The sequence below is a fragment of the Delphinapterus leucas genome, chromosome 10 (genome assembly GCF_059928025.1).
Source record: "Delphinapterus leucas isolate spDelLeu-1000000601 "Yukka" chromosome 10, BTC_Dleu_Yukka2, whole genome shotgun sequence".
Taxonomy (NCBI): Eukaryota; Metazoa; Chordata; class Mammalia; order Artiodactyla; family Monodontidae; genus Delphinapterus; species Delphinapterus leucas.
The window spans coordinates 39,726,146-39,744,805 of NC_143138.1; the positions used below are offsets into that span (position 1 = coordinate 39,726,146).

At 42.7% G+C, this 18,660-nt stretch overlaps 3 protein-coding genes across 18 annotated transcripts in view; 1 reads left to right on the forward strand and 2 right to left on the reverse strand.

Moving 5' to 3' along the window:
- Positions 1-1,187, reverse strand: part of ANKS1A (ankyrin repeat and sterile alpha motif domain containing 1A) — a 187,387-nt gene extending 186,200 nt beyond the window's left edge. For 6 of the 11 annotated variants that reach the window (XM_089917991.1, XM_089917989.1, XM_089917987.1 and 3 more), the window contains exon 1: positions 898-1,186. In XM_089917991.1, the coding sequence (XP_089774117.1) occupies positions 898-1,097 (200 nt within the window). In that variant the 5' untranslated portion in view covers positions 1,098-1,186. Of the gene's footprint in view, positions 1-897 lie in introns of all 11 variants that reach the window. The other 5 variants (XM_089917986.1, XM_089917985.1, XM_089917984.1 and 2 more) reach the window with 2 other exon arrangements.
- A 1,189-nt stretch (positions 1,188-2,376) lies between these two features.
- On the forward strand, positions 2,377-9,411 carry TAF11 (TATA-box binding protein associated factor 11). Of its 2 annotated transcripts, XM_022581663.3 has the most exons (5): positions 2,389-3,096; positions 5,866-6,014; positions 7,547-7,634; positions 7,987-8,083; positions 8,752-9,411. In XM_022581663.3, exons 1-5 carry the CDS (start codon positions 2,926-2,928, stop codon positions 8,880-8,882), a joined length of 636 nt encoding a protein of 211 aa, XP_022437371.1. In that variant the 5' UTR covers positions 2,389-2,925; the 3' UTR covers positions 8,883-9,411. The 2 variants fall into 2 exon arrangements, with proteins under 2 accessions (XP_022437372.1, XP_022437371.1); XM_022581664.3 differs by lacking the exon at positions 7,987-8,083 and having other exon boundaries at positions 2,377-3,096.
- Positions 9,412-9,642: 231 nt separating this feature from the next.
- BLTP3A (bridge-like lipid transfer protein family member 3A) overlaps positions 9,643-18,660 on the reverse strand; it is a 54,287-nt gene continuing 45,269 nt past the window's right edge. For all 5 annotated transcript variants that reach the window (XM_022581662.3, XM_089917981.1, XM_089917982.1 and 2 more), the window contains 6 exons: positions 18,024-18,178; positions 17,789-17,939; positions 15,639-15,901; positions 15,084-15,192; positions 14,852-14,958; positions 9,643-14,445 (listed from right to left, as the gene is read on the reverse strand). In XM_022581662.3, the coding sequence (XP_022437370.2) occupies positions 14,320-14,445; positions 14,852-14,958; positions 15,084-15,192; positions 15,639-15,901; positions 17,789-17,939; positions 18,024-18,178 (911 nt within the window). In that variant the 3' untranslated portion in view covers positions 9,643-14,319. The remainder of the gene's footprint in view (positions 14,446-14,851; positions 14,959-15,083; positions 15,193-15,638; positions 15,902-17,788; positions 17,940-18,023; positions 18,179-18,660) is intronic.

Here is an 18,660-nt window from a genome sequence, read left to right on the forward strand (position 1 = left end):
AGCCATTTCTAAATGAACTTCCACTTCTTAAAAACCTCAAAAGAACAAGGAAGGAAAAGAAAACCGGCTATGAAAGTGCTGCTGAAACAACACATTTTACTCACACTGACAAAGCACCTACAATCCCCCCTCCAAGCCACATAAAAACGACCTTTTTTTCTCAATCCCTACAGCTCCAGATTCAAGTGTTTATTTTAACAACAGACCTTGGAAAAGTTTAAAGCACCCCTCAGCTTCCTAAACAAGTCTTTCTAAAGCTTTATTTTTTGATGAATAAACCCCCTGATGAACCCTGCATATGCCACTTAACAGACTAATCCAATGAGATTCACTATAAGGAACCAGAATGGAAGCTTCAAGCACAAGAGGGGCTCAAATAAGAACACTTTGAGCGTGATAAACCCAGAAGCAATTTTAATATAAACAACAAAAGCCACGTCCTGCAGAGCCTGGTGGAAGGTTCCAAGTTCCCAAAAAAAGGGAATCAAGAGAATTCCTCCAAGGGAACCGCGAGATTCTGCAAGGCGTGGGAGTTTCTGCAGGAGATGAGGGAGATTTAAAATATACATATTTTCTGCTCTAAAGTGGCTTGTGAGATACAACAGCTGGCACCCAACAGCGGGCGAGGGTGAAACCCGGCTGTGCCATGCGGCGGAGGCTGCCACCTGGGCACTCCCACCATTCTTCGCTGCCGGGTTAGGCGAGACGAGGAGAGCCTGACGCCGCACGGACCCGCACCGGCGACCCTCGCCCCTTGGGCCGCCTGCCCTCGCCCCAGGGCACCCCGCAAACCCACCCCACCAGGGCCTCCGGAGCCCCGATCTCTCTGGGGACCCAGGAGACGGGCAGGGGAAGGGGGGTCTCCAGGCAGCTGCCCAGCCCCGTAGCGTTACCCACCTGAGCAGGCTGGAGAGGGGATGGCTCGAGGAGCCGAGACCACCGCCGCCGCCGCCGCCGCCGCCGCCGCTGCCTCCCCCTGAGCCCCCGCTGCCGCCGCCCCCGAAGCCTGAGGAGAGCCGCTTCCCGGACAGCAGCTTCTCCACGGCCGGGAGGTGTCCGGTGCGGGCCGCCTCCAGCAGCTCCTGCTCCTTCCCCATCCCCAGGGCCGCCGCCCCCGGACCCCCTTTCCGGGGCCGCCGCCAAGCCTGTTCTGGCTCGCAAACTTTCGGTCTCCGGGCAACGCGCCCCCCAAACCGGCCGGGACACCACCCCCCTCCCCCCGCCTTTTCCCCCCCAGGAGCGCGTCACTTCCGGGATCCGGCGTCACGCGTCAGAGCGCCCCCGAGCCCCGCCCCCTTGCCCACCTAGCTGGGCGGGGCTCAGCGAGCGGGAGCAGGTGGTTGTGGTCTGCGCCAAGTGCACCCCGCTGCGCTGAGATAGGCCTCCCAGGTCAAGAGGAGAGCGTCGCAGGGTCACCCGCTGTATAAGTGGAAGGGAAAAAACGTGGTTCACCTGTCTGCGCCTCCCGAAGTGCGCTCCTTTTCCAAAGGTTTTGGGAGCTCGCAGGACACAAAATACGGTAATTCATCCAGGCGTGTAGAAACAAAGAGAGGAATATGGTAACGCGCACCTACATTTCCAAGGCCATTCCTTCTGAACACATAAATATGTAATGGATGTGGGAATCTAGTGATAAAGACGTGAGTAAAATGCCCCCCTCCGTACCGCAATGAGGAAAGAGAGGAAAATTTTAAAAGGGAAATATCCGCACTTCATGCTCCCAATCCCTGAAATGGCTCGTTAAAGCGAAACACTCAAATGAAATATCTCCCTCCCAGTAGGATTTGTTTCCCCTTACTTTTTTTTTTTTTTAAGCCGCCCCCGAGGCATGCGGGATCCTAGTTCCCGGATCAGAGATCGAACCCGCCCCTCTTGCAGTGCAAGTGCGGAGTTCTAACCACTGGACCGCCAGGGAAGCCCCTATTTCCTCTTACTTTTTTTTTTTTTTTTTTTTTGCGGTACGCTGGCTTCTCACTGATGTGGCCTCTCCCGTTGCGGAGCACAGGCTCTGGACGCGCAGGCTCAGCGGCCATGGCTCACGGGCCCAGCCGCTCCGCGGCATATGGGATCCTCCCGGACCGGGTCAAGAACCCGTGTCCCCTGCATCAACAGGCGGACTCTCAACCACTGCGCCACCAGGGAAGCCCTCCTCTTACTTTTGATGACATTAACCAAAGTGACATTAAAAGTCAGATTTGTAAAACCGACGCCAATCTTGAGTCCTCGTGAATTGGGAAAATCATACAATTGCGTAGAATCCGCCTGTTTTTTGTTTGTGGTGCTAGGACTGTTCCTGGCTCGAAGTAGACGCTCAGTAGTTGTGGAGTTAATACGGCATTGTTTAAATTCTGTTCAAGCTGTATGACTATTTTCTTTCTTTTTAGGTGCTTGAGGAACGGAAGAGAAATGCTGGCAATTCAATGTTAACACAAGCCCGAGGTCTCTGTCCAATTGAACTGTAAGAGGTTGAGTTCCTGCCTGCGTTTGCCCGGTAGCCGCATCCCACAACAAGGGCGAACAACGGAATTGAGTTTTCTCCTGTCCCCAAACTTTACTCTGAGGAAAGCGGATTAAGGACGGAGTTCACTGACACTGCGTTTTGAGAAAGACGGAAAGGAAAAAGAAGCCCTCCAGTAAACAACAAAGCTCTCTTTTACAAATGCTGGTTTCCCAAGGTAGAAAATCCACAAACTGATTTCCGTGCCCTCAATTTTCCCTCTCCCCACCGCCACCAAATCAGACGTAAATCGGATCCCTGAAGTCCTCTAGGCGCGCCTCTAAATGACCCCGCGGAGGAGCGGTATGGGTGATGTCATAGCAGCGCGACGACAGGAAGTAAGCTCCTGGGCTGCGGTGCTGCGCAGAGTCCCGAGCTCCTGAGTCTGACAGCATCGCGATCTCCTCTCCCATCTTCTTCTCGCCGCCATGGATAATGCCTGCGAGTCGCCCACGGAAAAAGGTGGAGAGACAGGGGAGTCAGATGAGACGGCCGCTGCTCCTGGAAGCCCGGGGATTACTGACGCGGACGGAATCCCGGAGGAAACTGATGGAGACGCAGATGGGGAATTGAAAGAGGCCTCGGCTGAAGAAGGCGAGGTAGGGAGAGATGTGTTGATGAGGCCGGAGGAGTTGTGTCACTGGCTGCTTGACAGGCTTCTTGGTTGGTCCCTCCCAAGCTAAGATAGTGACCCTTTGGATCTGCCATCGCGGGGTTGGGGGGAGAGAGGAGACAAAACCTTCAGAGCCGGTTCAGTTCCAGAGACCCAAGCACTGGGTCAGTATTTTTAATCCCTGCCCTTAGGCGTTAAAGCTACTTCTAAGGGAATTTCAAATTGCCTCTTGGTTTTCCTGGTGAGGAAATTGAGGTCAATGCCAATCAGCACTGAAACTTAGGGCAAAAGCTAGAACCCAGGATTCCTAGTACCACTTTCACCCCAATATGGTTTCTTAGATATTGCTTAAGTGTAACTTTGTCATTAAAGGCTGCGGAGTCGTCAAAGGGAGACTTTGAGGTAGTTACTAATTTAGTCACGTTCTTATCCTCTTCGGACATTTCACTGCTACCAGTGACCTGGGTGCTAATGTCCAAGGGTCTTTATAGCACCAAACCTATCAATTGTGCCATCCCAAGAGTTCAGCAGTGTTGCTCCACTGAGCATCAGTCAGGATACTAGAATCTCAGCGTTCTCTAGATTCCATTTCTAAAGGTAGAATCTTGGGGTCTTAGAGCTATAATTCCTGTTTGAATGTAAGTGTGAGAGCATGGGTGAAGACACTGAATTAAATGGAAACAGCCTTTCAGAGCATAAAGTTGTATCAAAATATATAAAGTTAAGAACTTTTAGAAAAAGAAAAATGTGACAAAACTACTTTAAGAAGGAACTTTTAAAACAGATCTCAAGGACAGAAAGGATTTAAGTAATAATTAGCTTAGTCCAGTAAAAAGCTCACTACATACAGAAATTTGCACCTAGAAGATAAAAAAAATTTCTGATGCTTGTGAAACACTTTTTTAAATTGATCATATACCAGACCACAAAGAAAAGCATAAATTCTTAAAAGTAGAAATCATAACAGATCATATCCTGTTAGTACAGTGCAATAGAACCTGAAATTAAAAACAAAAATTTCTCCCACTCCCACTCCCTCCAAAAAACTAACACCTGGACATTTTAAACTAGTTTCTAAATAGCCTTTGGATTAAAGAAATTAACAAAGAGAATGCCACGTCAAATCCAATGGGATTTGACCAAAACTTTATTTAAAGAAAAATTCATAACCTTACATATTTTTACTAACAAACAAGAGATATTGAAAATAAGCACCCAGCTCAAGAAACCAGAAAAAGAACAAAATAAACCAGAAGAATGTAGGAGCAAGGAATTAATCAGGATGAAAGTAGATGTTAATGAATTAGTGCTTTAAAAACATAAACAATAAAATTAAGACCTGGTTATTTGAAATGTAAATGTACAACATTATGAAATGAGAAGGGGCTAAGGCACTGATACGGAGATCTTTAAGCTTTAAGAAAATTTGATGTTCAAGTTTAGAACAAGTAATTTTGAAACTTCAAGAAAAATGGCTCATTTTTAAGGATAATATAAATCACCAAAATTGAAGCACAGAGAAGTTAGAAAATTTGTATATATCAGTAACTAGAGAAGAAGTTGAAAAGGTTGTTAAAGATTTACTACCTTCGCTCTCAACGTACTTCTCATATTCCTGTATGAGTTTAAATGTGAGCTTCTCTTTAAGGAAACAGAAGTTAAATCTCATTAATGAGGTTTGTTGTATCCTTAGATTCTATATTGTTGGAGGGGATGAAGTTTGGATTTTTTTGGTCATTATTAAACAGATATTAAACATCTAGCATGAGTAAAACAATGGTAAATATTTATGTGAGGAGAGATAAATAAGAGACAAACCTATCTTCAAAAAGTTGTCAGTCTAGGGGCTTCCCTGTTGGCGCAGTGGTTAAGAATCCGCCTGCCAATGCAGGGGACACGGGTTCGAGCCCTGGTCCGGAAAGATCCCACATGCCGCAGAGGAACTAAGCCCGTGTGCCACAGCTACTGAGCCTGCGCTCTAGAGCCCGCGAGCCACAACTACTAAGCCCGCGTGCCTAGAGCCCGTGCTCCGCAACAAGAGAAGCCACTGCAATGAGAAGCCCGTTCACCGCAACAAGGAGTAGCCCCCAATTGCTGCAACGAGAGGAAGAACGCGCACAGCAACAAAGACCCAATGCATCCAAAAATAAATTAATTAAAAGAACTAAAGAATAAATAAAGTTATCAGTCTAGTAATGGGAAGTAAATATTTGCATGATACAGTGGTATTGAAAGATAGGAAGAAAAGAGCCCTACGTGTGGGAGAAGCTCACTTTAAAGTCCCAAATTCAAAAAAACACTGCTTTGATGAGAAGGTGCCTCCTTTTTAATATTCTTTCCACATGGAATCATCATCAGTAAAGAGATCTACAGATTTAGACGAAGAAGAGCTGGCTGGGTGGAGAGGACTTTTATGACATCCCCTCTAAAGAATGAGGTCAGAAGAAGAGGATCGGGGGAGAGTGGTTTTCATGATCCTTGGCACTACATTGCCCTTGTAAACAGATAACTGGAACTAGGATCATAGCTAACCTGGAAAACTGGACTATTTAGTAGGTTTTCTTTCCACAGCTGGGCTGAAAACTCCTTTAGGAGAGACAGGGTAGCTTATATTTGATGGTACAGCCAATGCCTGGAACCAAAAACTACAGAAATAAGTGGATTTGTTGTGTTGTAATGAGAAATGATGTCTTCTTACCTTACCCAAGTCTGGGAAGTAGACCAAATATATAAAGGGTTTCTTTTGTCTTCTTAGCTCAAGAGTCAGGATATCTCAGATTTAACAGCAGTTGAAAGGGAAGACTCATCATTACTTACTCCTGCAGCCAAAAAACTGAAAATAGATATCAAAGAAAAGAAAGAGAAGAAGCAGAAAGTGGATGAAGATGAGATTCAAAAGATGCAGTAAGTCACTTTTCTGATCTTTCCCCTTTCAAGGCTCTAACCTGACCACACAAAGTTAATACATTTTTCTTGTCCTTAAATTTTTTTTTCTTTTTTAAACTCAAAAGAAAATAAAGCACTTAATATTTTATTATGTTATGGTATAGAAAATATAAGTAAAAAGAAAAATATCACCATACCACCAAAATAAACTGTTAATATTTTGATGTATATTCACCAAGATATTTTCTTTACACATATAAATCTATAAATTAAATTAAAAATTTCAAAGATGTTAAAGACTGTAACCTGTTTTCCACATTATATATGGTAAATGTTTTCCATGTCATTAATTATACATCTAGGTCATAATTTTCTTCAAAATGGAAATAGATTCATTATGTTTTCTGATTGTAAAAATGGTATGGGTTCATTGCAAATAATTCAGAAAATACAGAAAAATAGAAAAAATAATTACTTATAATTCCACCACCCAGAGTTTACCCAGGGTATATATTTGGGTATATACCTTTTCAGATATATTCTTTAATGTTTGATATATCAGTATATAGCTAAATATTTTCATGTCAGTAAATATGCCCATAAATCATCATTTTTAATGGCCGCATTGTATTCCATTATGTGGATGAACTATGATGTAATCTATTTCTGTAGTTCTGGTTTTTTTTTTTTCCTCTTTTGACATTATGATCAACATCTTTGAGCACATCTTTGCATACTTGTCCATTTACTTCCTAAAATAAACTCCTAGAAGGTAATTGGTAGTTTAAACAGTATGAACATTTTCAAAGGATTTTCATTTGTATTTCCAGATTCTCCAAAAAGGTTGTTCCACCTCACAGTCTACCAGCATGTATGAGTTTGTGTCCTCCCATCCTCACTAATACCATGCTTTTTAATACTTCTTTATCTGTTTTATGAAAAATGTTAATCTTTCTTTAGTTCATCATTTTAATTTCTTTAGTTAATACTGAAGCTTAATTTTTTTCCTCTTTATATATTGGCCATTGGTATATTTTATAAATTTCCTATTCACTTCCTTTGCTCATTTTCTAAAATTGGTATGGCCATCTTTTAATTTATTTGAAAATTTAACTATATATTAAGATTATTAACCCTTTTCCATATATTTTATAAAATTTCCCCTTAATCTGTTAATGTTGGAAACTACTGGTTTGAGTATAAATTTTCATATTAAATTTTTATCTTTAATGTGAAGTGTAGTGAGGTAGCCTTATGGGGAGAGAGAGCCTAATGCTGAAAACATAACCGGTATAGTGTGATTCAGTGACCCAACATTGTTGTTTTTGTTCTTAGTGAAGTAAGAAAGGAACTCGTATTTCACTTATTGTCAAGTTCTGTAAGAGTAGAGATGCTTTCTCTTCATTCCTCATAAACACTAAGCCTAATACTATTGATCCCTTGAAAAATTTATTTTTTAAATATCTGAGACTTGCTTTTTTTGACATAATAATATACATCTTAAGTATTCATTCTTATAAGTGAACTTAATTACCTGAATCTTTGTCTAGAATCCTGGTTTCTTCTTTTTCTGAGGAGCAGCTGAACCGTTATGAAATGTATCGCCGGTCAGCTTTCCCTAAGGCAGCCATTAAAAGGGTAAGGATGGACTACCACACTCATTTCCATGAGCTATGAGAACTGAATGAGACTCAAGAGCTGTATCCATTGGCATTTTGAAGTGAGGTGTTAGGCAAGTTGGTGGAACATTTAGGCAGGAAAATAAAAATAGCATGCCCCTCAATAATCTGACCAGTTGTAATTTTGTATTCTAGGGATAGGGTCTCAACAAATAGAATAGGCCATTATACACCTGAATCCTTTTGTTTTACTGGTGTCAATTTCAGATCCAGCCTTTAGTGAACTCTTTCAGTGCAGAGCTCTTATGGGTACTATGTTCCAAAGCCAGTCCTTGACTACCTTAATCACAGTCTTTTGTCCTTCTTTCAAGCTGATCCAGTCCATCACTGGTACCTCTGTGTCTCAGAATGTTGTTATTGCTATGTCTGGTATTTCCAAAGTTTTCGTCGGGGAGGTGGTAGAAGAAGGTGAGTGGTGTTGGTCTAAATACTGGATTGAGCCTGTCGTGGTCTTATTTCCAAGAATATCTATAGTGAGGGACTTATTAAGGCACCAGTGGTGGTTTCCATTTACACTATAAAGGGAGCCTTGCGTTCGGGAGAGCATGAACATTATTCCTTGAAAATTTCAATACTGGAAGGCCTGGAAACACCTAGGAAATCTGCCCTCCTGATTCCTGTCCTCAGCCCAGGGTGACAGAAGCAGACTCTGTATTTTCCTCCAATGGATTTTGCTCATTTCTGCTGCCAAAAGTAAAGGTACAAAAAAATGCAGTCACTGGGGCTGACCAGTGTGGTATGGTGAGTAGTTGTCCCTGATGTTATGATCCCTGGGAACTGCCCCCTGTCCATCAAGTAAAGAACCTGGCTGCTGCCCATTGCTAATTTCTAGCTGGTGAAATATCTATTCTTTTAAGGAGAAGATATGTTTTAAACTGTTGCCTATGATAATACCTGATGTGGGATATACTAAAGCTAACATGATACATTTTATAGCATTCTCTTAAGAAGGGAAAATGTGTTGGTTTATTTCTTTAGCAAGCTTAAGAGAGTTAATGAGAATTACAGGACTCAAAAGGATTGTAATACATAAGCTCTTGTGTGATAATGAAACTCTCTCCTTGCCCTCTGTTTAGCACTGGATGTGTGTGAGAAGTGGGGAGAAATGCCGCCGCTACAACCCAAACATATGAGGGAGGCTGTTCGGAGGCTGAAGTCGAAGGGGCAAATTCCCAACTCGAAGCACAAAAAAATCATCTTCTTCTAAACCACAGTCTAGAAGGGCCTGGTACTGAAGGAAGAAGTACTCGTTCCAGACTTCCTATTGCATGAGACTCTCTGCACTGGTGCTTTTAGTATCTCAGTCCTCGAAGGATTCCATGATGCTTTAATCTCTTCCTCAAAACTCTCATATTCATTATACCTTGAAGGCATGCAGCCTGTTTCATACTTGCCTTGACTAAATCTTGGGACCTCTGAGGGCATTCTGAGGCATTTAACTATTACTGGATAGTTGGAAGAAGAAAGGTTGGTTGATGAACCTTAAGCATCTTCTGGACAGGAACGCTGCTTTCAGAAAGAAAACCCTTCCAAGACGGTTTGACGGTTTCACATTGAAGCCTGAAGTTGCAATGACTTAGGTTGTTTCTTACATTTGGTTTTAAGTAAATGAAACAATCAGAAACTTTTGACTTGTGATACTCTACCGTGAAGGACACGGTGACAGCAGGAGTAGTGGAATAGTCTGTCCTTGTAAACATTTTGGTGAGTGATCATTAAACTGTTTTCCAACTTGCCATGTTTGCATTCATTTTCTGTCTAGCAGGTTGGAATGGTGGGGAGAAGTTCATCGTTCTTTTTTGGTGTCAGAATAAAACTGGTCTTGGCTTTTTTGTGAAAATTTGAGCCCTCCCCATTTCCTACCAGAACCAATAAAATTTTATCTCATAAAAGAGTACTTAAAGTACTTAAAAACAATGTAAAAACCCGTATGTTTCCATTGCTATAAACAGATATACCAGAACCAATACTGTTTAATAAGTTTAATTTGCTTTTCTCAAGTGGTTCACAGAACCAGTACACTCAAGGTTTGATTAGATACTGCAACATTAATATTTCCCAATACTGACCAATATTCCAGTTCATTGGATACATTCTCATTGTTTTCCTCACGTAGAGGGGAATGGAGTGACCTTTTATTGACAGTGATTAGCAGTAATAAGGCTACTGTAATATAATTGGCAATCTCCAAGAATTCTTTCCTCTCAATCATTTGGTGTCATAAGGAGAGGGGTTTTGAAGCTGTTCTCTTTTGAAGCTTTCCTGAGCATGTCTTAGTAAAGATTCCAATTCTGTTTAGCACCCTGAGTGGGGGAAACAGCTTGGACACACAAAGTTGGGCAAATAATGGATTTTAGTATCTTACGTTAAAACTCATGGCTTTAAACGTGTAGTTAGCCAATGGAGAAGACACTTCAGTAGTGTATTCCACAAAGAAATGCTGTAAGACTCAGGCTAAATCTTGACCAAAAACTAATATATTGAAGGGAGAAACAAAAACAGATCTCTTAACTCTCAGAGGGAGCTTTTTAAGTGGTTATAAGAACTATACCTATTGCAATTTGAGATACCGGATATGGCTGAAATTTACAAATAATAAGGAAGTTCACATCCCAAGTCTAGCCACTTAGCAAAGCCTCACAGTTTAAGGTTATCTGAGAGTGTTTCCCCTTGTATCTGTTGTAAGAGAGGGAGAAAATAATCCCCATTCAACAACAGCTACTATCCATACCTACCCAGAGGTGAATGGGAATATTCCTATTCTAGCAGAAGGTGGGGGAAGATCCTGGGGAAGGCCATAGTCCCTGAAAGGATAGGACATCACACCAGAATCTCTTGAAACAGTAATTACTATGGTAAATCACAAGGCAATGACACAGCTCTTGCAGTTCTCAAATAACCATCCTACTAGCTTGTGTAGCAATGTTGTTTCCATAGTTTTGTGATATTACTGTAACTGTTTTTGCAAGTTTAGGCAAGTATTAACTAGGGGAGAGAAAAAAAAACAAACCCTTATGTTTAAAGGTTTGGAATGGAAACTTCCCATATCACTATGTTCAAACTATCTCTTCTTTCCACTACCCCCTGAACTAGCCTATGGGGAAACTGATGTAAATGGGTTAAATGGAAGCATTTAAGTTATGGGGTATGTGAGGGGTGGCTTATCCCTTGTATATTCCATAGACAGGAACCATTCCTTTCAGAACCATGAAAAAGGGTACGTAAAGGTTGAGGCCTGTGGCAAAATGAGGGTCAGATTAAATACACAGCAAAAAGCAGCCATCACGAGAATAGAACCTACTCCTTCTGTCCTAAGTCTAATAAACTAGGTTAATTATTCCAGTGAGTTGAAAACAGAATTTGAGATTGATAACCGTCCCTGCAGCTCAGCTAAGAGAGATTTAAACCAGTCCGTATGCACTAAAGCACATCTCTAGTATATCTGTGTAAACAGGAACTCTAGACAATCATAGATGATACATAGGTGTAAATGCTTCACAGCTGAAATGGTAATGTGCGGTGGCTGAAGCCTTTTGAGGGAGAGCGGTGCTATCACTCCAGACATTTTCTTGAGGTATTGTTATTTCTTGTTCACAGAGTCTTAGAGCTCCAAGGCAGAAATTGTAAGCAGTCCAAAGGAGCTGATACTACTATGTTTTCCTTCTGCCTCTTTCCTTTACATTTATCCTGAGGACTACCAACAAGGTCACATTTCTTCATTATGAAAGTCATTCTTCCCCCAATGAATAGGAGTATGAAGTTATACAAGATGATTTTTACTAAAATTCCATGGGACACTGACCCCAACCACATTTCCTGAGGCAAGAACTTCAAGACACAATGCCCAAAGCTGTCACATAAGGAAATTCAAATTCTAGGGCTCCATTTGTCACATGGACAGGAGCGCCAGAGAGCCCAGAAACCTGACTGAGCTCTGCTCATTAAAGGGGTGAACCTCAGTGCTTGCCAGATTTGTTTCTATTGCCTCCCACCAAGCACAAGCTTAAAGTGAGGGTGTACCAAGCAATTCTCTGCATGGAGGGACACAGTGGGCAGAAGACGAGGGGAAAGGAAGAGAATCAGAATGTGATTTTATACAAATTCAGGTGAACCTAAGGTTGAATAATTCTATTTTCTGGCTACTGGCTCTCCCTCCTCCCCCTTTAAACACATTAGAAATGCCATACTTGAGAGGAGCAGTGATTCTTTTTGTTCATCATTCTGCCTTTGAAAGAGGCACTTAAGGGGGAGTCTGTGGAGGGATGCAGTTACCCTCTCCGTTGTATATCACCAAATAGCCCTAGTTTTCCATAATTCCTCTTGGAAAACCATCATGCAAGGATTCCTCTTAAACCTTCTGTACCCATACAGTTTCTGCCAGCACCACTTCTTGAACAATGACCTCTAGAAGTTTCTGATTTGCTACGAGAAGTGCTTTCTTTTACCTAAGGCTAATAGGTATGGCCCTAGAGCTAGTATTTTGGGACCTGAAGAACATGTCCCTGCTCTTGACTGAATATCTGATCTAACACTACCCTCAGCTTTCATCTTTCCAGAACTGGAGCCAACATTTTAAAGATGTGTCCACATGTGGAAGTACCTCCACCACCTGATAATTTTTGCTGTTCTCTGGACCTTTACTCTCTTCACCATATACTTTGTAAATAAGGTCACTAGAAGTGCACAGATAATTTAAGACATTACCATGGCCTTGCATGAGGTGCTGTTTTCTGTGTTGGCTCCACGTGCCCTTCCTGATGACGCAGTCGGGCTTTTGGCCACAGTAGCACACTGACCCCTCCTCCCTCTCAGCTTAGGTTTCTTTCCTGAGTTCTAACAGAGCTCACTGCCTCGCTGGTTGCTGATTCTCCCATAAGTGCATTACTTCACACTTACACAGAACCTCACCTGCCACCTTCCTGAGTATTCACAGCCCAGTCTGTGAATCTTCTGCAATTTAACTTCTTTTTTTTTCAATTTCTTCTGATTTATCTTTCACTGCCTGGAAGCAGTGACATTTGATTGCACTGTAATATCCCACTTTCAGGTTATTTATAAAATTCTTAAATAAGGTTAAACCAAGCATCAACCCATAGGGAAATTACCCTGTTAACATTCTCTCTAGAAAGGTGTTTATTTTTAAGTCTCTACGTTGTTTCCTAAGCATGACAGAACATTCCCATAATCTCATAGTAATTGTTGTTTTTAAGATTACCTTAGTGACGAACCACAACAAAAAGTCTGTAGAAGTCTGAGCAAATTAGATCTTGTTCCTTCTTGAACACATTTTTCTTTTTATCCTCAAAAAACTAGAATATACAAGTCAGGCATGATTTCCCATAAAGGAAACCATTTTATCTTTCCTTCAGTAGGTCATGTGTGACTAAGACTTTAGTGACACTACTAAATCACTATTTTGCCATCTTGCCAATTCAAGGTGAGTTAGCTGATGAACTTCTGTCCAACACAGCTTGAAGTATATCACAGAGCAGTATGGATGGAGTGTGTTGGTAAAGAATTTGGTAGTAAAGAAAAAGGGGGAAATAGCTCTTTCATCAGGCAGGGGCAAAACCTAGCTAGGTTGAAGGATTTTGTTTTGCTTTGTCTTTTACTTAAGTCAAACTAACATGATTTTAAAAAGCCACAGCGATAGAGGGGGGGTGAGAGGAAACAGGCTGAGGTGTTAATGTTACAGTTTAAAACACATTTTTAGCTCCCAAACAACCAAGTGCTAATGAGAGTGCTGGTAGAAAGTCATAGTGCTGGGAAAGCAGATGCGCCAGGGACCCCGGGGAGACAGGAAATAACCTGTGAGGTGCAGCTGTGGAAGAGAGACAGGACACGGCCAGCAACAGCGGCGTAGAACCAAGCTCCCCTACAGATCCTCACCATGTCATGCCTTCAACCTAGCTCAGGGTGAACAGTTTCTTCTTAAATTTCAAACAAATTGCATTATAGAAGGGAAAGATGATACACGTGAGCTGCTACTGTTGTTTACTTCCTACCACAGCATCACAGCGATGAAAGCATCACAGAAAGAAAGCTTAACCCTGAAAAATCTGATTGTAATATGAGCCAAGATGACATGAGCTTGGTTTCCTTTCCAAACAAGGCAGAATCCATGTCTCACTTATTCTTGTGCCTCCCCAGGCTCCCGCCTTGCTGGCTATTTCCTGTTCCACTCTACTACCGTGGCCGAAGCTCAGGCCAAGGACTTCTCAGGTCGACTACAGGAAGCTCTGGAACATAGAATCTTTGATGGCTCTGTGGGTGACCAACTGAGGAGATGGGTACTCTGCCTTGTTCACACAGGTGGAGCAAGCAAATGTCTCTGCTATGAAACCAGACGGTGAAATGACCCTACAGTGTTGAGGAGATTCCACCTAGTGTGCAGAGGGCCAAAAGGCTTTATACAGGAAATGCATGATGCCTGAGCCACACACAAAGCTGCCCCCAACTTCCTGGAACGTGGTAATACTTTGCCCTGTCTTCCATCCAAGTCAGAACTGCTAGTAGAAAGGACACCACGAGGAGTGAGTTGAGCATCCTTAGCTGACTTTCCAACCCTGGATGGTGCCTGTCGCAGGTGGTGCGATTGCTGGTGATCTCCTCTCTCCTTGGCACAGATGGCTGAGCCATTGCTGTCAGAGCTCAAAGAGGGGGTTATATTTCCTAATCTCCTGAAGAAGTTTCTCTTTATCCTGGTTGGCATGAGCCAATGCTTGTTTAGTTTCTATAAGTTCCTTTTGTAGGGTAGGCAGTTCTTGTACCTGAGGAACAATTAGTAATTCACAGTGAATGAATAAGGTAACACACCTTGCAGAAACATCCAGTAAGGGAACGAGGAGTAAGAATTCAAGCAGAACAACCCACAAGTTTGGTCAATGATCAAGAAAACCCAACTAGATATTTCCTAAGAGCCTAAAACCCTCTTCAGAGTTCATCAGTTGCAGGGACAGCAACAGGTGGAAGATGTCATCAGCAACTATTCACCTCCAGCTCCTGACTTACACCCTCTGTTCAGCACTTCTAGAAGCTGCTGCTAGGTGACAGGAGCCCAGACCACCCAGCTGTACCCAGCACGAGCAACCTTTTCAGCCCTCTGAGTTTTACCCGCTTCTGTGATTACAGCCCCTAAGGGTTTATGGGAAAGGTACTGTTCAGTTATATCCTCACCTGTGAACCAAAAGCCTCCCCTGTGGGCACAGGAAACACCTGTTCTTTTGGGGGCTGCCTCTTCTCACTTTTAAGTACTTCGGCTGATGGTCTGTCCTGAGCAGCAGCTGGAAAAAAGTAAAGGTTCTAAATGACAAGCTGCCAGCAACGTGCAGACTATTCCTAGTTGTCACCGATTCCTTTACAGGAGCAAAAAGGCAGAGAAGCCGGGAGGCTGACAAGCCCAACTCACCTCCTATGTGGAACACACCATCGTCACTCCGCTTCAGCACAACGTGCTCCACGGCTAGAGTGATGGGGATGGGGCCTGGAGAGGTCGGATAGATGGGGGGGATATCGTCCTATAGGAAAGAGGGAAACCACATGATGCCCCCAACCAGCTCAGAGCAACTTAGGTAACAAGCCATGCTTCTACCATTGAGCTGGAAGCACTTTTATGTCAAATGTATGTTTATCCATACATTCTTGTGAGATGTGAGAGGCATAATTGAGTCTCTCCCACTCTAGAGGTGGTGAGACTGAGGACCTGATAACCTAATGGGCTTGCACAGTCATGCTGCATGCCAAGGGTCAGGGCTAGAGAAAAGATCCCCTCAGTTGAACTCAGGACTCTTTGCCAGCAACACATTTTTATGTACTACTGTAACACTGACAAAGAATGCTAATATGCATTTCCTCACTTGATCCTCATTACATTTTACAGGGACAGGAGAAGAAGTTAACAGCTGTCACTGCCAGAATCCCTTGCCTGACTAAGTCTAGGGTAAAACCCCAAAGTTCCTCTCACCTTTAGAGTGATCCTGGAGTTCAGGAGCTCAATCTGCATGGGAACTACCAGTGGGATCTCCTCATCCTCCAAGAAGGGCCCCAGGCCACTGAGCACCGAAGTGAGCAGCTCAAGGTCACAGCCCTGAAGCAAGAAACGTAGGAAGCCATTCTGTGTGGCCAGAGGGGAATGAACAGCTGCACCAGGCCCCACCTCAAAGCGAAGGCCTACAGCTGGCCTGATGTGGCCAGTCTTCAAAGTTGAGGCTTCCTGAAAGCTTGTGCCTTTGAGAAGAAAGACAGAAGGAAAACATATTAATTAATTACTAGCCAGTGATTGCTCTAAGCACTTTATATATATTTAATATTCCTAACAACCCTGGGCCAGAAGTATTATTATCATTCCCATTTTAGAGATGAAAGAACTACGGCACAGAGAGTAACTTGCCCAAAGTAACACAACTTGTAAGTAGCAAGGATACGACTTGCACGCAGGCAGCCTAACTGCAAAGACTGTGGGCTTGGCTACTTTGCTCTAATGCCTCTCATGACAGAAGGGATGTTAAGGACCAATAAAAAGCTAGTCTTGCTATGAATCAGAGGCACTGGGCTGATGGCCAAGGTAAAGCTCTTAAAACAGAGGACCCTTGGGAATTCCCTGGCGGTCCAGTGGTTAGGACTCGGCGCTTTCACTGCTGTGGCCCAGGTTCAATCCCTGGTCAGGGAACTAAGATCCCGCAAGCCACACAGCACAGCCAAAAACAAACAAACAAGCAAACAAACAAACAGAGGACCCTCAACTCTGCTAAATTTGATCATCTCTTCCTTCCTCCAAGTCTTGGTCTTCTCACCTCTCTCTGAGAAAGCCAAGTGGGATCTATGCTAATTTACTCAAAACTGCATAAAGAATAATCTTAGGTGTAGTCAAGGCTATGAAACAACTTACATACCTATATAAATGCAAATTGGTACAACCATTCTGGAAAACAAATTGGCATTATCTACTAAGGTTAAAGCTATACCTACCCTAATGACCTAACAATTATTTCCTCAGGAATATAAATCTGGAGAAACTCTCCAACATACATATCAGGAGACACGTACAAGGATGGGCATGTCAAGACAGCCCTATTTGAAATAGCAAAAAAACTGGAAACAACCCAAATGTCTGTTCAGAATAGACTGAAGAATAGTAACTAGAGTAATGGGTACAAGAGATATTTTGGGGGTGATGGTGATGGTTGTAGAACGCTGTAAGCTTACTAATATTTATCAAATTGTATACTCACAAGGAGTGAATTTCATAGTACACATAAGCAGTTTTTAAAAAAGCAAAAAGTGGTATATTTCTACAATAGAATATTATATAGTAGTAAAAATGAATAAATTAGAGTTAACTCAACAACCTAGAAGAATCTGAAGAATATCATGGTACTTGAAATCACAAAAGAATACAAACTATGATTCCATTTAGAAAAACTTGTAAAACTGCAAAGCTAAATAATACATTGATACAAACACATGCAGAAGAATTGTAAAGCAAGAGAATGAGAAATACAAAATTCAGGACAGTGATTCCCTATGATAGGTGAGAGGCAAGAGGAAGGTTCTGGAGAGGGACTCCCGGGGACTTCAAAGTTAATGGTACTGTTCTATTTACTAAACTAGGTAGTGGGTACATGGGTTCATTGTACTGTTGTTATTTTATACCTTATATATATTTTACAAGTATTCTTTAGTATCTACTCAATATTTTAAAAAAAATTTTTAAACAAAGCATGTAGCTTAAGCCCAGATTTTTCCTGTCATCTTTTAAAGTATAAATGATAATTCACATCAAAGGACTGAATCAGAAGTTCCCTGATCAGATATAGCTTGATGTTAGCAGCCTCACAAAGAAGTGGACACAGTCCTCATGTATAAGCATAAGGAGCACCTGGGAGGTGAGGACGCAGACTAGCCTACTGAATGCAAAACCCCAGAAAGAGCTCTGGGAGGCTCCTTGCAAGGAGGCTTCATTAGACTTCTTCCTCCCCCTAATCGCTGCTGGAGAGAAGCGCCAAGGGCTTGGCACTAAGGTAGCTGCCCTTGGAGCACAGTGACAGGAGCAAGTTAAGCTATGGATGCCCCAGAAAAATCCCATCAGCTCTCCTGCAATCCCACCATCCTCACCTGGGCACTGTCGATGCAGGAACTGCCAGAGTCCCACGGTGCCTAGCTGCTGGAGGGTCAGCTCCTCTGCTTGCAGGGCCACAGTCAGGTCCTCACCACGTACCTCAATCCCCAAAGACACCTCATTCACCTTCAGGACCAGAACTGAGACCTGTAAAAGGAGACTCCCTTAGCTGAGTCCCAAGCTTCCAGCTTAGAGCCTACCCTCTGCAGAGAAGAAAACAGAACAGCTGACCAGGTGAAGATGGAGGTCTTCCCCACTGGGTGAGGCTGAACTCTTGGCCTCTGGTGACCCCTGGCCATAACTATCCGCAACAGGGCCCCCTTGAACGCCAGCACTGTCTGAGACATCGGGAAGAGAGCCTGGCGGAAGCGATTCTCGACCAGACTCTGCATAAGAAAGATAACAAAAGAATTTGAGAGTCAAAACATTCTATTCAAATCCAATCTCTAAAAACAGTGACAACTGTAAAAATAAAGCAGTTATGACACTCATGAGACAACTGGAAATTTGAAGACTAACTAGATATTTAATGAATTTAGGGAATTACTGTTAATTTTTAAAAAGACAATGGTATTTGGTCACCTTAAAAAAAGTCTGTAAATGGAAGCAAACTAAGTGTCTATGGACGGATAAATGGTTAAACAAAATGTGGTATAAACATACAACAAATAATGGTCTTAAAAAGGAAGGAAATTCTGACACATGCTACATACAACGTAAATGAACCTTAAGGACATTTTATGTGAAATGAAACAAGCCAGTCACGTATGGTTCCATTTATGTGAGGTACCCAGACGGTCAAATTCATAGAGACAGAGAGTAGAATGGTGATTGCCAGGGGCTGGTGGAAGAGGGGATGAGGAGTTAT